Below are 23,508 nucleotides of genomic sequence, written 5' to 3' on the forward strand. Positions count from 1 at the left end.
GTTTATAGTAACCTATTTTTATGTAGTTAGACATTAAGGTTAGGAGGGAGCAATATCCTGAGTCTAAGTGAGAGCTGTAATAATTAACAACAATTTGTGCCAGCTTGTGTGTATAAGTAGTTGTGCCGGTTCTGAGACCTCTGACTTTTGGCTCCGCTCTGGTACAAAGCATGGGTCTGTCCTACAGTATTCAAGAGTGAGTATTTACTGGATCCTGGCAGAATGATCTGATTGTTAATACTAATCTAATTCTTCTGTCTATACTTTTCTTGTGTCCATTTTTATACCAAAATATAATTTTCTTTTGAATTTTTTTTTTTTTACCCTTGAGTGGATGGAAAGGGGGGTGCTTTTTTTTTTTTTTGGGGAGGGGGGTGTCCAGGAAGATCACAGTTGGTATTAGGGAGGCTCTGTCGCTTTTTCGCTGTGTAAGTCATGACTATCTTGCAAGAATACGGTATTGGTTGGGAAGTATGAAGTTGTGTACATTCCAATCATCAATCCAAGATTGCAAAGATTGATGCTGTTACTAGAGTCCTAAAATAATATGAATTTAGACCTTTGCATAATGCGACCGTGTGATTATATAATCAACTGGGGTTCAGCACTCGCAAAGCAAGCTCCCACATCAGTGCTAATATGACACATTTCTATACTGCTTGAGATATTGAGCAATTGGCCCAATATCACATTGTATTTGACACACACACTCATTGCCAAATTAATAGGATCATTATCAGGCTATCTGCCTATCACAACAGGAGGTGGGGCCAGAATGACACATTTAGCCCTGCCCACTTCAACGAAGAGGGTACAATGTAGGTGGTTTCCCTGCTGGCCTGGGAGTCCTGGAGAACTCTCAAAAATTTGGGAGTCTCCTGGATGTTCAGCGAGAGTAGGCAACTATGACTGAGTCGCCTCCCTCATATTTAAGACTGTTCTGGTGGCATCTGCAAAGTAATCCTCCCAAGACGTCACTCACTCTCTCTGCTGTGTTTAAAAACGTACAATCGGGAGTAAAATAGAGCATGGTGGATATAATTAGTATAAATACTTCAGTAATTTAATGTATAATATTCACAGCCTCTGATACATATTGTCAAATAGTGGCTTTACTTGCTCTTTAATGGGCCAAATGTGTGGTGTGATGGATTGTACCACGATAACGTGGCACCTTCAGTTCTGTTTTGTTGGTAATGTGGCAGTTGTGTGATCAACGTTGCGTGTGACTGCTGCATGATCATGACCTTCATCTCATTAAAACATGCTCCACCTGTATATTGAAGGTGGCCTGTAAAGTAGGATTAAATAACAGCTACCTTTTGCTTTAAACAGTTTGTATACACTTGACAAAATCCATGCGAATTGAGTAATATATGCTGGATAATATACATATTATGTGGAAAATGCCAGCTCCCTAATGTTAAATGCTTGTCACACACATGCAGTCAGCCAGTTTGTTTTAATCTAAATTTGTCTGCCATACCTGTGTTGGGCCCACATAACCACTGGTATTGTATTAAATAAATAATAGATTGTAGAACATTGTTACTAGAGATGGTCACTGACCCCCGTGCTTTGGATTTGGATCTTGATTATCTTCAAGTTTTGGTTTTTGACAAAACCACCCTTGCGTGTTTTTGGTTTTGTTTGGTTTTGTGTTGCAATTTTGTTTAAAAATCATTTTTTGGGGCCTAAAATAACCTAATTTAGTGCTCCACCTGTTTCTTGGATAAGTAAGGTAATTGTAAAGCTAATAAATTATGAAAAAAAAAGTTTAATTCCTGGTAGGCCATCATTAATTCTACACACAAACCAGATTGTCTTCCGCACCATCTATGCCTATTGGCAATGCAGCCATCGTCTTTGGGTGTATATTACACCCTACACTTATAGTTAAATATGTAAAGAAATGGACAAATCCAGTTTGGTTTCTGTCTCTATAGGCCCCCCTCCACTTGTAGAAAATAGTAAAAAATTTAGCCGCTATAGACTGTACAATATAAATTGAAATGGACAAAGGCAGTTTGGTATCTGTCTGCATCATCATCATTAGCGCCCTCGTCGCCTACACAAATCTCCCCCTCATCCTCCTGAAAGAGCCCTTCTTTATGGGTACACAAACAGAATGCTTACGATTACACATACCACTGGTGGATGGACTCTCCACAGGGATTGGTGTCATTCTGATTCAGAGCATACATTATCCTCTAATGCCTTACACGTGAAAGCCGAGCTGCAAGAAAACAGTAACAGTAGTTGTGCACCACTTTTAGACTCCAAATTACTTGGTCTTCCTTGGTCACGAGTGACCGTACAAGAATAAGGCTCAGTAACATTTTTTGATCTGCCACTAATAGAGAAAGGCAAAGGCCTCATTCTTTCTTTGCCACTGCGCGTGTAGAATGGCATGTTGGCAATTTTGTTTTTATCGCCACTTAACTTTTTTCCTCAGTTATACTTCTTTTTCACTTCAACACAGTAAAAAAAAAATTGGTGTGTTTTTTTTTTTTTTGTTTTTTTTTCCCCCCCTCATTTAAAAAGACTATGTACTTTTACATAGGCTTTACCAGATGATGTAGTGGGAGCACTACCATCAGGACCGGTGCAAGCACCTGCTTGCTGATCCTGCTCATGTGTGGACTGCTTTGAATCCATTTTAATGAGGCCAAAGCACTTGTAGTGCAAAATATTGAAAAAAAAAATGCCTCCTCTATCCTCCTCTCTTCCTGCTCTAACAATTGCTAATAGAATTGATATCAGAATTCAAATAATAGAAGAATAAGGTATACAATAATTGCTCTGTCCCTGCTCTAATACAGCCTGTGATCTAACCCTGCTCTCTCCCTCTGTCAAATGGCGATGGATTGCTGTGTAGGCGGGTATTTATGCATTTCAAATATTGCGAGAACCGAGCTCTGAGATCCGACTACGTCACAATGACGTTTTGCCTCGATTTCGAATCCGAATGGGCGGGAGAGTACCGAGCCTGCTCGGATAGGTGAAGTTCGGGTGGGTTTGGATCTCGGGGAACCGAACCCGCCCATCTCTACTTGTTACCCACTTTGTGCATGACCCTCACGCACATATATTCTTTTTTTTTCCCTCCTATATGGACCAGCTCAAAGGGGACAATTGTCCTTGTTCAGGTGCCTGAGTGAATTGAGATTAACAGGGTTTGTCAAGGAGTACAAACCTTGAGTAGCATAAATGTTTGATTCCAAGATTTGTTTCTCTATACGTTTTATTTTCGTTTCTCCGTAAGAAACTATGCATTCTGGCTGCTTGCCCATGATACTTCGTTTTAGCATTGGGAAATCCTTCTGATTACATTTTTGTTATTTATTCAAGGAGGGTGTGGTGTGTGAATTGAATGTATTCATTGCTTATAGGCTGAAGAATGCAAGCTCTATGTGACAGTTGGTATAGTGGATTGTTTTGTGCTGTATGTGTCCTGCTGCAGGGAAGTTAAGCATACTTGCTCCATAAGCATCACTGATCAAATAGCACAGTAATATTCACTCGGCACCGGTACAGTTTGGTCCAGCTTCTTCTAGGGGGTTGTACATTTTAAAACATGCTAGTTTATAAGATTAGAGTGCCCTTCATTGGACACTATAGGGCTTGCTAACGCTTCACATCAGAGACACTATTTTCTTTCCCCTTTTCTCTAGCCTTTGCCTAAGACCCTTCCGCTCTAGGAACCTAAAAGTATGATGATCTAACGTTCTTCTTTGTTTGTTGCACTTATTCTATACTTGTAGGACATCCACTATATCATATATATTTCTTTTATAGTTCCTCATACAAGCTATGTTTGTCTTTGAATTGATCCCTGGAATTACTGACCCTGAACTTTTAAGCTATCACTTTTGATATACCAGAGCTATTTAGCAATTTTTCAAACCCCTCAAACAGTAAATATTACCTGCTTTTACAAAAATTGTATATTGGAAAAATATATTTTTCTTTGCAGAACCTATAACTCCCTATTGCCAAGATATGGATATTAAAATTGGTCCTTGGTTTGGAAAGTATCTCATTCCAAAATAATGCAAGGAGTCATAACTAGACTTTGACCACTTAAATATTCTAAAACTTTGGTTTCTGACTCTTTACTGCAAATGTAAATAAAGTTGGCTTTGGTCTAAACTTTTTTTTTTTTCATTTTTGTCTGCTAAAAAAATGTAATATGTTTTGCATAATAAGAATTAAGACACAGTTTATATGTCACGGATTTATCGGTCTTGACAGCAGCTTATTTCTAACCTGTGCTTGCCATGCTTCTGTCCACAGGGTGGATCATCTATACACATTTTTTGTCCAATGGTCACCAGACGTCTATGGGAAAGATGCAAAAGAACAAGGGTTTGTGGTTGTGGAGAAAGATGAGCTAACTATGATTGACAACTTCTTCAGTGAACCCTCTACGAAAAGCTGGGAGGTAAGACTGTTTTCCTCTTTAGAGTTACTTAATGTGCAATAGACAGCTTATGTACCTTAATATGTCCGGATGTGCAAAAAAGACCATACACAGCCTTTACTTGCTTTTTAATAAGCTTAAAATATACTTGAAATAATGCATTTTACACGTTTTCCCCTTGTGCAGCATGCTGATGTCTGTGGGAGCTGCTTCTCTAAATAGACAGACACTGACTGGAAGGCTTGCAGACTTGCTCTTTACAAATGCATTGTGTGGGTTGATATAATCATATAGTGGCAGGGTCAGTAATGTCAGAATAACTTAAACAACTGTAGTCACAACATTTTGACCTTCATAGGATCCTATCTGGACACGTTCCTATAGAGGTGGGAGCAGCTTCAGCTGTCTCGAAGGTTTTGTTCACTTGGACACGGAAAAAAGGCTGTTTTAAAAGCATAGATCACATCTTGTACATTGTTCTTGCTTTTAGCCTGTTAATTAACACAAACACAAAAGCCTCTCCCTAAGAAATTTGTAGGCCAGTGTGCAAGATTAGTGCTTGGGAACCACCCCAGCGAGAACAAACAATATTCAAAGGGGGGAATTCAATTGGCCGCGTTTCTGCTGAAAGTAACGCGGCCTGTGCACTATTAATATTACGGTAATAGTGCGCACTATTACCGTTAATACGGTAATCTGTAACCCTGGTTTTTGCTTGCAGCTCGGAGTCGCGAGCAGAAATCTGGGTTAAAGATTACCGTATTAACGGTAATAGAATTAAAGCGCAGCTGAATTGAATTCCCACCCCCAGTCATTTGAAATGGATAATATGTTAAACTGCAAATTTAGCGTGACGCATAAAATCCTCACTGTTCATACAGCTGGGTTGTAAATCTAGATTGCTCTGTTCCATTAGGAGGTTTGTGTGTGTCTGAAAGAGGAGAGCGGCTCCTTTATGAAGTAGGGAAATACCTAACATTTTACCTGTTCTCAGACAGATGGTTTGTGTCTCTGAAAGTCAAAACTTTATGTAGTTCATTGCATGCTGTACGTTTAAATTAGGGGTGGGGGGTGATCTATCTATCAAATGGGACTTTCACTCCTCCCAGGCCTGATGTCCTAATGTACATACCCAGGCTGAGTTTGGGTTTAGCCAATTAATGTGTGGGAGGGCTGTTAACAGGGAGAGAGCATTCCGATTTATATTTTTTTGACTGCTCCTCTCCCCAGGATTGGGGGTTGCCTACTGGTGCTACAGTGTGGTTGCTACTAAATTAATTCCACTGGATTCATTTGCTACTGCTTCGGTCCTTCTGCTTGACCACCGGGAATAGGGTACTATTGGCACCACAGTTCTCCAGTTCCCATGATAACCGGAGCAAATGTTGTACTTTTGGCACATAGCGCCAGAAATGAACTCTTTGGGCATCCGCATGCCCAAACATGTGTACATGTGTAGTGCATGCTCCTTTTTTTTTTTTTTTTTAACCTCTTATCACAATTTTTACACTTGCCCAAAGCCAGTCTTTACATTTGATAACGCTTGTTAGGTTTGATGGATGCATGTAGTCTTAAAGTGGCTGAGCTGTGGCCATCCTGATCCATATGACTTTCCCTTTGACATGAAAGGGGCATGCATACAGTTTTTTTTTCCTTTCTGCGACTGGATGGTGGTGAGTTCTTCAGCCCATTGACTAGCATTACCCATCAGAAGTAGAACTGTTGCTTAAGTTGTGTACACCACCTCTCTGATACAATAGCGGCAATAGGTAGCGCAATGGCTTCTTTGAAATCTCCCTTTTTATTTTCTATAAGTGTAATATGTGGCCTCTTTGCCTCACATGTGACCATTGGGGACTCTGTTAAAATCAACTTGCTGCTGTTGTTAAAGCTCTAAAAATGTGCATTTATTTGCAAAGCAGGAGTAATGTACATTTTTAAATGTCAGAGGTAGCAAATGAAGTTAAGCTTTGATGGATGACTAATTTATTCTTTTTTTTTTTTTTTTTCCGTCTTTTATATATTCTTTTGAAGTAAATGTACGTTATTTTTTTTTTTTTTTTTTTTTTCCAGGAAAACATGTATTTACCCCTAGATTAATAATGCAGACAGTAAATGGTCTCAACACCACATCCTGACCAAACTAAACATACTAAGAGAAATCTGCACTCCACTGCACCAATGTACTTTATTTGTTGCTCTTCAAATTGGAGAGGCTCATTATTTTACACAAGCTATTAAAAATGTCATATTTTGGTAATAGATTAACAGATTGTACAAATATGTGTGTTGCACTGACAAAGACAAGTTGTTTCGTGCACAAAACTCCTCCTCCCGTCCAGGAAATAGAAAGTTAAATGGGTAGCTAGAAAGTGAAACCCTTTTTTGGTTTCAACAGTCTGGCTGCAGATTAGAAAGCACATGCCTACAGTAGTGCTTATAAAGGACCAATGTGGCTGTAGGCTATCTATTGTACTAGACATCTACCATGAGGTCTCTTCATAAGTCGCTAAATATCAAAGTCCTCTACATCGCAAGTGGGGGTCAGGAACCTTATGTGCAGGTTTGTCATTGATTGATACAACTGTAATTATATATTTTTTGCCAATTTAAATTTTTTTATATCTATGAATGTCTGTTTTCTAACAAATGTTAATGAAAGCATGTGTGGTGTTGGAAGTTCATTTTTATCAATTTGAAATGTGTTTTTGTATGTTTTGTTATAACTTCTGTTAAAAAAAAAACAACCCAAAAACATTTTTTGGGAGAATATGACCCCATTATGAGATGTAAATTTGCAATTGCAACTTGGCCACATATTTTGTATTACTATTTTAATAAGCTTGTAAATTGTTACGTTTACATTGGCAATATTTCCAAGGATTTCTAAAATTAGCAAAATGTTATTTCAACAAATTGTTAATTAACTTGCTGTAATGTCTGTTTAGGCTATAATCCCAATTCAGTTTGTTTATAGCAGTGAGAGGTTCATTAGACAGACAAATAAGGATATATATACTCTTCTGAAATTAGAAATATTTAGAGTAATCAAATTTGGTGAATATTTGCTGTATTGGTTACGATCACTCACAAACAGCTGTTTGGTATTTATTTGGGCAAATTAATGAACAAAAGTGAAATAACTTGTTTTTTTTTGCAGTCTGTGGGTAATTGGGAGAACATTGTCACTCAGCCAGATTAGGTAATCTGTTCTAAAATTACTGTCCTAGGTCCTAAGCAGGGAATGGAAAACGGCAAAGTATACGGATGTAAATGCTGTGTGACAAACATTTAGTATGCTGCATTATGTACTACTGTGCTGCTTATTTGATCCGTTTGCGTTCAACCTATTTTAATGCATGGATTCCTAAATATGTTTTGTTTAATAGATAATCACTGTAGAAGAGGCGAAGCGTCGGAAGAGTACCTGCAGCTATGAGGAGGAGGAGGAGGAGGAGGAAGCGCTTGAGGATTTTCTGCCTGATCTAAAGCAAACGAGCAATCTGCTGGAGGACATGCATATTGAGAAGGTAGACCACCTTAGCCTTTTGTTTGTTATAATTTTATTTATTTTAAACATTACAAATAATTTGTGTTAACAGTATTAACATTTTAAACTTAAAATATGTAAATGGTTTAGAAACCACAAAGGGTGAAAGTTATAATTACGATATTCAGTTCTGTCCAGGTGTACGTTGGCTATATCTTTACAATATTGTAAACTAAATAACAGTTAGGGGCACATTCAATTAGCGGCGATGGTCCTCAAAACATATATATTTCTGTACAAATATCCCCCACGAAGTGTCTTCGGAATGGTCGTAAGACACTTTGCAGCTAATTGAATTTGCCCCATAAGGTGTGTTTAGGTCCTACAAATGTCTAAAATATACATTTGATAACCTTTTATAAGATGTACTTGCAGATTCAATTTGGGAATAGCTTTCAGTTGTCACATACAGTAACTGCTGGAAGAATCTAATTGCAAAGTGCTTAGTTTACAATAACATTGTCTTCCCAGAAGCAATGGTGGGAACAGTGCATTGTTATGCTACCTTTGCCGTTCCTCACCCCCCCCCCCCCCCTCCCCTATATAATTCTCTTGGACAAATATATTTTATTTCCATGCTAACAAATGTAATCTGTGCTCTGGAGGAAACGTGGTAGATAAAAGCGATCACAAAAATGTATATTTAATGGTTGTTTGCAAAAATGTTTAAAGTTTAGTGTGTGTGTTAATATGTATATGCATGTATATGTGTATATGTATGTATGTGTATGTGTGTATATGTATATGTATATATATATATATATATATATATATATATATATATATATATATATATATATATATATATATATATATATATATATATATATATATATATATATATATATATATATATATATATGTGTGTGTATATATATATAATTTCTTGTGACAATAATTTAAGCTATACTTTAATTTCTGGGGGTATGTAAACAATCTTAATACTTGCAGCTTACATATGAACAAAACGGTTAAATTACGGCTTTTCATAATGTGTTTATTTTTCTAAACATTGCAAACCACTTCCTTTTTTGGTGGTTTTTGGGTATTTTTAGAGCTGAAACTTGGTTGTCTATCAACAATACTTGATGAGTAAATGCAAAACTGATAAAATATCAGTATTCTTTGTTTTAAAGAGTGTGATTACAAAAATGATTTATATGTTTATTTAACAGAAACAATCTGCAGTGACTGAACTGATATTGAGCTATAACTTTCAGATTTAGTGAACCTGCTCACTTTGGATTGACCTTTTTCCTGTGAAGGTGTTTTTTGATTGTTCGCACAGTTTTTATGTTGGTATCGTAAAATTGATACAATTTCCCATCTTAAAAAAAAATAAAAATCAGACAGTTATTTTTGTTAATTTGAAAAAGTGCAGCTCGTCCATTTGTTGGTTTTTAAATGCTCTTCCCAGTTATTAAGAAACTTGACTAAAACTCGCACTGTAGAACAGTTTGTAGTAATACTGTGCAGGGATTATGCTTCTCATTTGGGTGTTTTTGTGTTCCCTCCCCACATAGATAAAGTCTGTACTACAGGTAATTAATTGGGGTTTATACCATATGATTGTAAAAGTGATTTATATATTTGAATTGGAAGCTGCTTTAACTGATCACCTTTTATTAGTTATCAGCATGTAGGGAGATTCCAGGGAAGTAGATGGATTGCTTTTTCTAAACTCCTAGCTGGTGATACTTTATATATAAGAGTTTGCATCTACTGTGCCTGTGATATCTCTTTATGGTGACGCCTGAGATGGGGCTCCAATTTTGTCTCCTCACAGATGTACGCCTGCCTCTATGTAGCGGTCTCACAACGGAACAGTCACAATTCTTTTATTGTGGCATCCTAATAGCCTAAGCCACCTACTGAGAAATGTCCTATTAGTGGTGGTGTGCTTTGAGGCTGGGCATCTCAGACCAAGGTCTTCCAAATGACACACAACACTTTCTGCCACATAAGGCAGGGTAGGTTTAGACAAATGGGACACTAGATAAGTGGGTGCCAGGGCCTCTGCCATTTCACATTGGATGAAAGCACACTTTACAGAAAATATGCAATTGTTAGATATTACGGCAATAGTGCGCACTATTACCGATATTACGGCAATAGTGCGCACTATTACCGATATTACGGCAATAGTGCGCACTATTACCGATATTACGGCAATAGTGCGCACTATTACCGATATTACGGCAATAGTGCGCACTATTACCGTTAATACAGTAAATTCTAACGCTGGTTTTTGCTTGCAGCTCAGGGAGCCGCAAGCAGAAATCGGGGTTAAAATTATCGGTAATAGATTTAGCGCTGCATTGAATTGAATTCCCCCCCCCCCCCCCCATAGACATAGTTTCCTTTTAATGTGTAGTCATGTTTGTTAAAGGTCACTAAATGTTCAATACTCCTTTCTTTTTAATGCCATTTTGCAAACTGTGGTGTTGTTTTTTTACATATATAAATATAATGAATAATTGAACATTGGCTGTGCAAATAGTATAGCTGCTGTCATGCATGGAAATTAGGAATGTGTTCAGACATGAGGATTTTTGTGCTGCATTAGGTACAGCCAGATGTCTTCATGTATAGTTTTAGAAAAAGAGGGGAACTCAAAGCTGTGCAATAGTAACAAGTAAACTACCCCATTTTAAGTGTCCTGTTGTAATTGGTTTGCAAGTTAGGGACCCTGTTGGCTACAAAGCGAGTTGTTTTTAGAAGGTGGGATAAAGGTAAACTTTCATTTGTACTCAACTTTTTTCTGTTTCTAATACAGCATTTGTGTTTTCTTGCATCAGTCACATCAGGCTGCCACATCTATTTCTAAAAGGTCCTCCCGTTGTTCAGTGTGTGCACCCACAATACATTTTCTTGCCGACTCCTCCCAACCATACACAGAACTATGTCTTGCCTATGTCACCATCCCTTCAATTTGTAGCACAGGGCAGGGTACATTTATTTCCAAAGACTAATTCTTCCAGCTGTCAATCAGTATAGTGGGTAGTCCAAACTACCCTGTTTTTATCCATTTGTAACATGGATGGTCAGAGCTGCGGCTCTATCCACTCAACAATTGTAATAGAAAGTAACAACCTATTTTATTTGCACAGCTGGCACTTGTCAATGTAAAAAATATAATTTATTACAGTGCTGGCTTGGGATCCGACAGTTGTGCTTGGTGGAGGTACGGTGAATGTCCGATGGAAAATGTAATATGGGTGGGATTATCCTATTTTAGACTTAACATTTTTGCCGTCACACAAAGCAGAAGAACTGTGTTTTTTTTTCCAGTATTGAGCAACTCAAACAATCATACAATTGCATGGATTATATCAGATTGTTTTCCCTCTCTTGTGTAACGCACATAGCGGGAATTGTAAAGGTTTGTTAAATGTAAATAAACTGTTGCTAATGCTCATCAACACATTGCATGTATAATAAACATGAAAAATAATTATGGGAAGCACACAAATGTACGGTACATAGCTTTATCTTCCAATCAGGAAAGTTGCTTTTTATACACTTTTTTTTTTTTTTCCTTCTAATTTATGTGCACAAAATAAGGCTAAAATGTCTAAATGTAGAAATATACCTAATCTACAGAGATACGTTTCATGTTTTTGTTGGGTTGTTCTTCCACTTAAATACACGTTCTCTTGATGAAAGGGCACCTTGAAATATCGAATGTATCCATGCCATGTGTTTATCCTTTATATTCTCACAGCTGCATGAATAAACTTTACAAGACCAAAATGATCAACCTTTAAAACTTTTTTTTTTTTTCCCATTTATCCAGCTGGCACACCGCCTGCCTGCTAGGGTACAAGGCTATCCTTGGCATCTGGTTTACAGTACACGGCAGCATGGAACCAGCCTGAAGACCTTGTACAGGAACCTAGCTTCTCTGGACTGCCCAGTGCTTCTGGTTATCAAAGACATGGACAGCCAGGTATTTATGCATGTGAATCGGTGTTGTGGAAGAGCTGTGGCTGGCAGCATAGGATGATGGCTGTGATTACATACAATACACCTTCTCCCCTGTTTAATGCGTGCCCTTTTATTTCTTTTAAATTTTTCTTTACAATAAAACTGAGCTGAAATTTGTACATTCTAGTATTTGCATGTCATAAATATCGTAGAGGAGTTACAACTTGTGGCTTGGTGGCCCAGTGGTAGTCAGTTTCACGATACGGACTACCCCGACAGAGGACAGAACGACATGAGGAGTGCGATTACCTAGTACACCGACCTTCCAAGAAAACTACCGATAGCAATCCAGATGACTTCATATTCCGATTGGCTGTCTTGTAGACTGCTGAAAATGGCGCGATTAGAAACACCGACTTCCCTGTTTATTTCCTGTAAATATCATTTTAGGGGTTAAGGTTAATCCTAATCCCCTTAACCCCTAAAATGATACTTACAGGAAATAAACAGGGAAGTCGGTGTTTCTAATCGCGTCATTTTCAGCAGTCTACAAGACAGCCAATCGGAATATGAAGTCATCTGGATTGCTATCGGTAGTTTTCTTGGAAGGTCGGTGTACTAGGTAATCGCACTCCTCATGTCGTTCTGTCCTCTGTCGGGGTAGTCAGTACCATTAATTGGTACTACACCCTGGTGGCCATCTAGTGTAAGCAACCGAACCACTGAAGGAGAATATAAGGCCAGTGAATACAAATGTGTGAGCAAAGTAATCTCTTCATAAAACATGGGTAAAAAATAATTCCTGTACCCTTATGAAAATTATGTTGGCACAAAAGTAATTGTCTAGTGCAAGCTTATAAAAACTAAATGGAAGGTGTCCTAAACAGATTATAGTTGTGGTTATAAAATGTAGATATGCTTATACAGGCGTGGCTTTTTGTGAATTTACATAAATTTAAATAGCATATGAGAGGCATTATTGGGCACATGACGACATCAGTGCAATGTCAACATACATTCTTGCCTGCTCTCTGTCAGCGAGAGACTCTAATTTCCATGATGACTCGTGGGAGAGTAGGTTTCCTTCCTGGATCCTGATGCACTTTTTTTGTGAAGTGGACGGGGTCTCGATGACTCCATTATCCATGGCGCTGTTACATGAATTACATGATCGTGCAGCAGTGGGTGGGGCCCGTTGATGCGAATCCTGTCAATATGCTTTTTTGCATATAGAGGCACAAAACTTGATTCAGCACTGGCCTCTCTACTGTATGTTCCTGCTTTCGATCAGTCTGCTAGTTACCGTCGGCCCTCACTACCTACCTGAATTTACTCACAGTTGCTCTTATGTACTGAAGTCCCATCCTGTTTTTGCTTGATGAGATACACATTTTACATAGTTTTCCCTTGGTCGGGACAGTAGTCGTTCTCTTCCGCTGAACTGTGAATGGCCCCGTCCCTGCTCTGAATAGTTATTTGGGAAGATGAACAACAGGATGGGAGATGGAGAAACAAAGCTTGGCCTTCAGTCTCTTGAACGCAGTCAGCCTGTGAAAACCTATCCATAGACTACCGAGGCCTGACTGACCAACCTTCATGTCACTGTGGTGGTCTTCGGTGTCTGTGCCTACGTGCAGCACTTTGATTTTCTGTGAACCAAAATATTGTATTTATTTTTATTTTTTAAATCAGGTGTTTGGGACATATGCAACACATCCCTTCAGACTCAGTGATCATTATTATGGCACAGGGGAAACGTTCCTTTTCACGTTCAATCCTGATTTTAAGGTAAATCTTTTTTATTTACGTGTTTTTTACTATAAAGTTTAAAAAAAAAAAATGAAATATGTTTGTGCGCAAGGCATCCCCATCCCTTCATCTTTATAATATTGAATCCGTCACTGTAGTGCCCCTGTAATGCTAAAATTAATTGGCCGGAGCAGGGCAGATTTTGTACATGAGGTCCACAGATCTTAGCAGGGATGAAGTCAGTGGATGTTACCCATTCACTGAATTCTACACTCCTACTAAATAGTGGCTATATCTGGTATCCACCCATTAAATCCTGTATTGCTGCTGAATGATGTAGCTTTATTATGACAGAAACCTTCCACTTCTTTTCCCAGTAACAGGTGTTTTTGGTGTATTGGATTAGATTTGACAATAAATAGGAAGGATAGCAAATTGGTATAAATTTATAAAACTAATAATATAAAAGATGCTAAAAATAAAATATATATTAACAAAGATATGGGAGGAGATCTGGATGTGTGATAAATTGTATGGGACATACCTGTAATGTAAAACACTTCAGGTAGATGACTTTTGGTAGTATTATAATATGCTCAAACAACCAGTAGTCATATATAAGAAATAATATCCCATATGCTCTGTACCCTTTTTTTGACCCAAGAGATAAATTGATGATAATTCTAATTGTGACCTGTATTGTGTATCCAAGAGTAAAAAATTAAACACAAGATTGTGAGAAAATATATAGTTTATTGTGTACAATGGTAAAAATAGAATTGACAGTCTGTCATAATACACAGTTTATTATCCTTATGACATATCTAAATAATATTGATATTGCTTACAAAGTATACATGATTGTAATAAAACTCATGAGGATTCCAACATGCCAGATCTGATAGTCCACCCCCACTGAAGTGCTTGTTAAAAAATATTTTACCAAACCCTTTATTATTCTCCGTTTTCACTTTTTCTTTTAATCTGTATTTTTTAATATTTTGCCACTGAGGACCTGATAAAAAAAAAATAAAGAAAATATTCACACTTCAAACTTAATTACAAATATGGCATTTTTTTTTTTGGGCGGGGGTTTGAGTGCCTTCTGTTTTCAAATATGATCTTTAAGAAAATATAATACTTAAGAATTTTGAATTTAAGAATTTTGTTTAAGCAAAGCATTGAATTGTATTGTACTAAATTCCTGCTTTCTACTATAACTTTGCAAATGCTGGAGTTGGGAGTAGTACATAGTGACACCCAGTGGTCTTATCCTGTCACTACACTGTATGCTGTATTAAGTGTGGAATCTCTGCCTGGCAAACAGTTGAATGGTATAATACAGTGGTGGATATATTTTTATTTTTTTTGGGGGGGGGGGGGCACAATCTCCCCGTACCCCACCCCCCCTTAGCAGGGATGTTCTGTCAGCAGCCGCACACTATGTGCGATCCGTGTCTGCAGAGACAAGCAGGCGAGGTATGCAGTTATAAGCATTATGTTCTCTGTATAACCTATTTTTTTTTATTGTAGGCATTCAAGTGGAGTGGAGAGAACTCTTATTTCATCAATGGAGATATTGGTTCTTTGGAGGTTGGTGGCGGAGGGTTAGTATTCAACTGTTCTTTTTAAGTGTCTTATTTATGCAACAGTTAGATGAAAACACTACATAAGCGTACACATACATCTTTATTGTAGTTTCCAGAAACTACAATAATATTTATGAAAATGTGAGTTAAATTCCCTGATTTAGTACAGATAAGAACTAGAGACATCACATAATTTTTTTATTTTTTTTTATATTTTTAAAAAAAATATATTTTAAGGGTTTAGTTTCTGAACCTCTTTATTGGTGCTCTTCCATGATGGCCTCTGTTTTTGAAGTGGGTTGGGATAGAACAGTCTGCAACCAATATTTTAGACGATCAATGTCCTGATATGTTAGACCATGACCTGTCCACTTGAGTGTCTGTAGCAAGTGTAAGTTCAGGACTGCATGTGACATGGGCAGTGTCATTATGTGAGGAAGGGAATGGAGAGAGAACAGACTGAGTGTTGGACTGTGGAAGGAGCAGGGTCCTTGATAGAACAGAGTAGTAGTATGAGGCTCCTGTCCCACTGGTGCAGGAAGATTTTTATGTCAAAACGTTTCTCTGTATGGATCAATTTTCATTCATCCAACGTGTTTCATTTAACTATTGAACGCCTAGCTATTACTTTTAGTGGCATTCCTAATATTTCGACCATTTCTGTTTGTAGACAGAAATTTGCACGATTTGTGCAGATTAAATACATTTGGCTCTACCAAAATGATTTGCTATGATATCTAATCCCATCATACTGCAACAGACTTTAGTCTTCTTTCCTGTTATGAAAATGAGCAGACCTTAACTACTGCCTCTACATAATCCATCTGAGACAATCTCACAATATTAAACTTCCTTCTTGGACCTATCTAAATGCATGGTATACACTGTTTCCCAAACTCCAAAATGACTACAATAAAAATAAAAAATTTGCCCCAAATTTTTTTTAGTTCTATTTCCACTGTACCTTAAAACTCTGAATTCATAACAAACGTTATGTGGCACTGTAAATAGCTAAGGTTACACAACTCTGTAGTGCTAAACTCCCATCCACAAGGAGCTTGGACTGTTTCTAACCACCTACATGGTATCCTTGCTTCATGTTTTCCACATACTCTTGCCAAATGAATGTAAACAAAATTCACTATGTTGGACACACTTCAGCAATTTCTCTTTTTTATGGCATTCTAATCATTTTAGGGGCAGATTCAATTCCCTAAATATCTGCGCAATGTGCCTCTGCGTTACTTTTACTGTAATGTTGGTAAAAATGCTCGTTCGCAGTGTTCTTAGGAACAATTTATTCTGCCCCTTAGTCTAAAAAACAGCCCTTTGAATTTCCATTGCACCTATGTTTTGCATTGTTTTATATAACTTAAAATATGTTAGATATGTAGGGAAGGATTGTGTGTGATCAAATGGAAGAGCGTGAACTCCCCAAATACTGTAATAGCCCCACAAGTTAGATCTCTATTTTGTGGTAAAGTGGAACATGTGAAACTGACCCCTGGAGTATGTCAGGGACAATAATTTAAATCTCTCAAATTTGATTCCCCAAACCAGCTGACCTTTATATTTTAAATATAGTCTATTCACATTTATCTGAATGTAGCTTAAACCGTTTATATGAGCCAATGGGATGTGTTTAAATGCTACTATTCTAAAGTTGGTTTGCAGGGTCAATAGGTTGAGTGTGGAAAGAGAATAAATGTAAGTTTTGCTTGAAATGTGCAGAGGGGTGGGTATACTATTTTGGGGAGGTTACTATGCTGGTTTGGGAAATGTATAATCATGCCCAAAGAGGTGTGTGGGGGGGAGGTTATACTGGCTGCAGGAAATTGTTTCTGTACATGAGGGAATTCCAAACAGTGGGTGCAGCCTGAGTAGTCTTATAGCCAGTAATGGGAGCAAGACATAAGTGTGGATTGGAAGCATAGAGCAAAGTGGTTGAGTTGGGATATATATTGAGACAAGTGAAGAGATCTTGAACAGGATCCCCTATATCGCCTGATATAATCAACCTCGATCTCATATTACGCTTCTTTACCAAAGATTTGGGTGAGGTTCATGAAATTACAAACACATTGTATCCATAACCATGTTTACTAAAACAGTGGAGACATCCCCACTATACCCAAGTGATTTTTTTATTTTTTTTTTAGGGATATTTCCTCTATTTTTCTTGTACTTTTAATAAACATTTTAAAAATAAATGAATAATTCCTCTGCTAGAAAACAATTTATGCTCATCAAAATTACAGCTAGCGGGATGAAGGCACTTGCTGAGTTGATGTGAAATTAATGTAGTTTGTTTTCCATGCAATTAAACAGAGGAGATTGAGATCTGTCTTGGGACAGGTGTAAGTGAGTGACTATTGTCTCTATAATAATGTCCATCGTTAAAATTAGGCCAGAATTAACGGATGTTTACTCTTCTGTTTTTGGCAATAATGAAACTGCAAAGTAAATGTAAACTTTTTTTTTTATTTATTTTTATTTACAGTTATTAATAATTGTTTTCTTCTTCCAGAGGTCGCTTTGGCTTGTGGCTTGATTCGGATTTGTATCATGGACGAAGTAACTCCTGTAGCACATTTAACAATGACATCCTGTCTAAGAAAGAAGATTTTATTGTGCAGGACATAGAAGTGTGGGCGTTCGCATAAACTTAATTAACAACGTGGAAGGGGTGTATTTCACGTTAGGCCAGGGAGAGAAAAACGGACAGCGCATTTAACAAAAATATGCGTTTGAACGTAGAACATTATGCTATTCATGATTGCACTGAAGAATCCATATTTTTCCAAGAATGCAACACTATTATGAACAAACCTTGACTGCATAAAGCAGTAAATGCAGGACTGGAACGAATGTGGTTACGTTTTTGTTTTGTTTTTTGCTTTTTTGCTTTTTTTTTTTTTTTGGAAGCATTGTATAAAATGTTAATGTCTCAGGATTGAGCCTCTTTGTGAGTAGTGGGAGTGGAAGTCTCAAAATGATGCAATGTGGTTCCTAAAAAGTAACTTGGTGAGAGGCTGCCTCTATTCAGCACGGGATAAATATGAAATGTGAATGTCAAGATGATGAACCTTCAAGAATAGGAGAAACTTATTATCACTTTAAGGGAACAATGCTAACATTTACTTTTCAGTTTATTTATTGAACAATATTACTGACCTTAAATTTCTAGACTTTCATTCATACACTTTTCTTACAAGCATTTTAGTTATAAAATAAATAGGCACAGATATTTACACTACCCAACAACCTACTTCACTTAAAATTAGCTTTATGACACTGTAGGTGTGAGGAAAGAACTGATGTCTGAAGGAGAAACCAATGAGAGCTTCTTGTCCCCCTCATTTCACTGATTGCTGGAACTCTGTGTTGGTTACAGTTGCCGTTTGGGGAGGTGCATTAGAGCATCATAGGAAGGAGGAGGCATGTCATTGTTTTTACATGTACATCTGTCGCTAGCCAGGAGAATGTTGACAAATAATGCTTCTTGTGATAGATGCGATATTGAGCAGTTGACTTTCTTGTTCCAAGGAAGAGTATTGTACTGGGGAACGCAGGTCGTTTCTGAAAGCTGCTTTATTTTATTTTTGTAATTTTTAATTGCGTTTTCTAAACCATTTTCTTTGCCTTATTTCTCAGAGTGTAATGTAAGGTCATTTAGTAAACGTCTAAAATTTTCTCTGAGACTTTTTTTTTTTTTTTTTTTTTCGGGGATCTTATTGTTAGTGTAATGTGACCGCCATTTAATTATCTGATCTGCTGGGAGAATTCTTGTAATAAAGTAAATATATGGAAACACTGACTATTATTATCAATGTACAAATTAATTTGAAATACTTTCTTGCAGAAAAATGATATTGAGAACTCTTTGAGGTATATGTATATTTAATCAGAAAGCAGATACTTCCACAATAACCACTACAATGAATGTAGTGAGGCTACAAGCTCCGAATACACTCGCTACATATAGAGAAATTTTGACAACCATTCATGGACAATTATCAAGCATAATGCATTATTTAATTACCACGGAGATTACATTGAGCCATGGACAGTTTATTTCTTACACTTTGCCAGTAACTACATAATTACCTACATTTTAGAGATAAAGCTACATATATATATATATATATATATATAATATTCACGCCAATAAATTATGGGAATGTCTTGCTAAAAATGAACAATGTACATTATATGCATGTATGGATTATTGATGTAGATATTTTTCTTTAGCAATAAGTTTTGTTCCATTATGCAAGTTCTCGGTTATACACAATGGCATTTAAAGGTTGAGTGATAAGTTTCAACACTTATAATAAAAGAAGTTTTGTTCTATGGGAAAAAAAAAGTCAAGACCTTGTTTGCGCTGTTGTTTACTGTGGGACAGGTACTTGACCATAGCACTGAAATACATGGTGACAAAGGCTCACGTTGTATGACCATACAGTCTTTGGTGTTTTATTCAGATAAGCTGACCAAATCTGTTGCTTGGACCACTTTGACCAGGCACCGTTGGATAACCTATACTGATTTAATATTGGGCATGTTGCCTATTTTAGTGCCACACGTTGCAATATGGGGCCAATTGTTTTGAAGGACTTTCTCACTATTGTCCCCCTTTTCTAAATAGTGGTTGGGGAAGTTGTTGCCCTGATCCCCCATTCCCCTCTAGAACCTTATTGTTACTTTAGTACAGCTAACATTTTCTGACAGAGTACAACACTTTTCCTTGTAGCAGCCTACCTCAGTGAGTAATTCAAACCTGCCCAGCTGGAGATTTGTAATTAACGTGGAACTTTAATTGGACAACAATGATGCTAATGCAGTCATTTGATGCATTAGACACTTCCCATTCATAGCACACAATGTTCCAGATGTGTGTTGTCCCCAGCTGAGGTCAGGTAACTAATTATATAGAACACTATTGAAATTTAGGGAGGGGTTTGTGCACAATGGAACCACTTAGAGGTGCACTAACGCCATATAAACAGGTCATTGTTAAACCTTCAAAATATCAATTATAATCCTAATAGTAAAGTGAGAAAGCAAAATGGATAAACAATTTAATTCAAAGTTACAAAGCCATGAACCTTCTTTAACTGAATGTCAGTCATCTATATATATATATATATATTTCAACTCTACAGGGTGATTCAAAAGTCGCAGTACACCCTTTTATTTCAAAAACTCTACAGGAATTGGGCCGATTTCAAGATGGCGCCCATGTTTGGTACATACCGTAAAAGATAGACATCACCCATACCTTACTGGAGTATTCAGGTTTCCCAATTTCCTGTAGAGTTTTTTAAATAAAAGGGTGTACTGCGAATTTTGAATCACCCTGTATTATATTTAAAATGGATGGTCTCACTGTTGGCCATTAACTATAATAAACTGTTACTGCCTGTAAAGCTGTCCATATTTGATATGATGATATCTTGCTGCTCAGCACAAATTATTGGAGATTCCAACATGGCAATAGCACCTTATTTTACCAACCTCGCCTACATTGAGTCAGATTATTGAAATTGGGTTGCAATCTGGCAGTGGGGTCGTTTTGGGTCTACCCTCTACAATATCCAGGTGATTACCCAACATTGTATGTAATAGACCACAGATATTGCAAATATCAAAACCTGCTACTGCCTAAAGGAACTCTGTAAATGGAAAAACTCCTATAACTTTGCATATCAAAAAGTACATATTTTCTTTCAGTTTTGCACAGCTGATTTCTGCCCAATTCCTATTGTTTAGCAATGCAGTTGAGCTCATGGGTTTCCTCTGCGTTATGCTGGGCATTGTAAGATAAATAATGTGAAAAAAACAGTTTTATAGATGGTGAGTAGAAAGCAGTCACAATGAACATGTGATATTAATGGTTTTGACTTTTAAAGGGATTTTCCACCTTTGCAGCCCCACCACCACCACTACAAAGTAAAGTTTTAATATTTTATTATCAACCATGATTAGCTTTTTATGCCTTTGCATTTCCCGTAACTCTGACCTGTTTTGCATGACATACGTCCATAATCAAAGCATAATATTTAATCTTCACTTGTGTTTGGTAATTGGATTTTGTGTTGCACGTATGTGCTTTATTTGACTGTATGCTTAGTGTTTGTTGGTGTTCCTGGGTACTGGCTTCCTTTGCTCCTCTGTGATTTATTATGTGATAGAAAATAATGGTTACAGGTAGCATATGTGCTTGTGAAACTAACTCAGGAACTTTTATCAAATGCTGTAGCTCACATTAAAGCATACCTCCCAAAATTGGAAATGTTGAAATCGGGACATGCCCAAAATAGGTGTGGCCACATCCATTTTGGGGCGTGGTCATGTTACAGAGAGCGCGTTTAGCACTTCCAAGTGCTAGGCTGTCCTAAACCTTCTCTGTCCCTAAAACACCCTTGAATTGTTGTGGGCACCAGAGATACCTACTTGCGCTCACCATGGTAGTTGGGACAGTGATAAAATTTGAGGGGCCTGTCCATTCATTGTCGAGTGTCCTGCCGATATCTGAACAGTCGGGAGGTATGCCAAGGACCTGACACAAGATCAAGAGGTCAGTGGGAGAATGGGATTATAATGTAACGGCTGATAATGGTAAAATAAATGTTCTTTGTTATGTTAGTACACCATAGCTTTTGTTCCATTTATCTACAAATACATCTGTACCATCCCAACCTTGACCAGAGTGAGACCTCCTGGGGTTGTTACACATGGTAGCAAAATATAATCTCCAGATATTTCATGGGTATATTTACTAAACTGCGGGTTTGGAAAAGTGGAGATGTTGCCTATAGCAACCAATCAGACTCTAGCTGTCATTTATTTATTGCATTCTACAAAATGATAACTAGAATCTCCACTTTTTCAAACCCGCAGTTTAGTAAGTCTAGCCCCAGGAGTGTTGCCTTCAAGATTTCTCTAGGCAGCTGGCAGTTTGTGGTTGTTTGTCTTACATAATGCAAGTTTAAAATGATGGTTTATATATCACTTGAGAAGAAATCCAAGTTGCGAAATTTTGAAATACAAGATCATAGTGCATAAAATAACTATATATTTTTCTTTCATTAGTCATCATTAACACAGTACTTGTGGCTTGTCCATTCCCTTACAATACCTAAACATTCCTGAACAATGTTCCTAAAAGCACTGACGCGTTGTATAAAAACATGTATTTAATCTTAAAAAAATAAGCAATTGTTCCCAAGTGAACTGTTGAGCACATTTGTAGCTGCACTTTATGTAGGGAACATGAGATATATTCTACATTATTATTTTTAAGGTAATTCTTATTCTTTGAACAGTCTACACATTTGTTTTTGTTAGGCAGATTACAATGCCTATCAAATGCTTCACCAGAGCTTCAGGACTTTGCTTTTGTATGGTCATATTTGCAACTTGTATCTGCTAGGTTGTTGTTTCTGATATACCGGTAACACTGGACTTTATATCAGTGGCAGCTTTGCGTTTAAAAATGATCACTGCCACCATGGAATGACTGAAATGTAATGCAGTACTACTATATTTTCAATAAAGGAATAAAGTATATTAATTTTATTGGGAATGTTTCTTCTTTAATCAAAAAATGTTACTTATACTATTCAAACAAAGTTGTGATAATATATGAGCAATAATATGAAAAAAATGGGAATTATGCTTATAGTTTTTCCTCAAAATACTCTGGTACCCGTTACAATAGGTAGGTTTATTTTCCAGCTTTGATACAGACAGGTTAAAAACATCCATTAGTGACTTCCCAAACTTTCTCTGAAAACATAAACCTAACAAGCTGGGCTGCTATGCAGTATGTTGAGGAAAATTAACAGTAAGTATAATTTTGCACTTTTTTCTCTTCAGTCATCATTGGCAGCCATTACAATAGGATGTACCCAACAACACAGCAGTGAGGGCCATGAATCCTCAAACCATCCTCATGCTGCAAAATCATGAACATATTTAGTGGCTGTGTGAAGAATTTGTCTGAATCAGTTGAGGGTATGATATTCAGATGATAATGACTAGCTAAGGTATGGATACAGCCATCCAGCTGCTTTTCAGAGCTTTCTTGCTGACGCATGAGACTTTTTGCCCAAGATGTTGCTGCTGCCCGTGTTGCATGGGCACTCAGGATATCTGGAACCTTATGTCCATTCCTCTTGTATGCCTACACAATTGGTTCAATGATCCACCTGGAAATGGCTTGTTTATACAGGATAGACACCCTTTCCTCTTCACTGCTTGGATAA

General features: G+C 37.3%; 1 protein-coding gene across 7 annotated transcripts in view; it reads left to right on the plus strand.

Moving 5' to 3' along the window:
* Positions 1-19,049, plus strand: part of NCOA7 (nuclear receptor coactivator 7) — a 198,426-nt gene extending 179,377 nt beyond the window's left edge. For 6 of the 7 annotated variants that reach the window (XM_075203019.1, XM_075203018.1, XM_075203017.1 and 3 more), the window contains 6 exons: positions 4,297-4,444; positions 7,813-7,953; positions 11,770-11,922; positions 13,593-13,688; positions 15,183-15,256; positions 17,766-19,049. In XM_075203019.1, the coding sequence (XP_075059120.1) occupies positions 4,297-4,444; positions 7,813-7,953; positions 11,770-11,922; positions 13,593-13,688; positions 15,183-15,256; positions 17,766-17,901 (748 nt within the window). In that variant the 3' untranslated portion in view covers positions 17,902-19,049. Of the gene's footprint in view, positions 1-4,296; positions 4,445-6,802; positions 6,987-7,812; positions 7,954-11,769; positions 11,923-13,592; positions 13,689-15,182; positions 15,257-17,765 lie in introns of those variants that run through there. The other variant, XM_075203024.1, reaches the window with a different exon arrangement.
* The last annotated feature ends 4,459 nt before the right edge of the window (positions 19,050-23,508 follow it).

The sequence above is a fragment of the Mixophyes fleayi genome, chromosome 3 (assembly GCF_038048845.1).
Source record: "Mixophyes fleayi isolate aMixFle1 chromosome 3, aMixFle1.hap1, whole genome shotgun sequence".
Classification (NCBI taxonomy): domain Eukaryota; kingdom Metazoa; phylum Chordata; class Amphibia; order Anura; family Limnodynastidae; genus Mixophyes; species Mixophyes fleayi.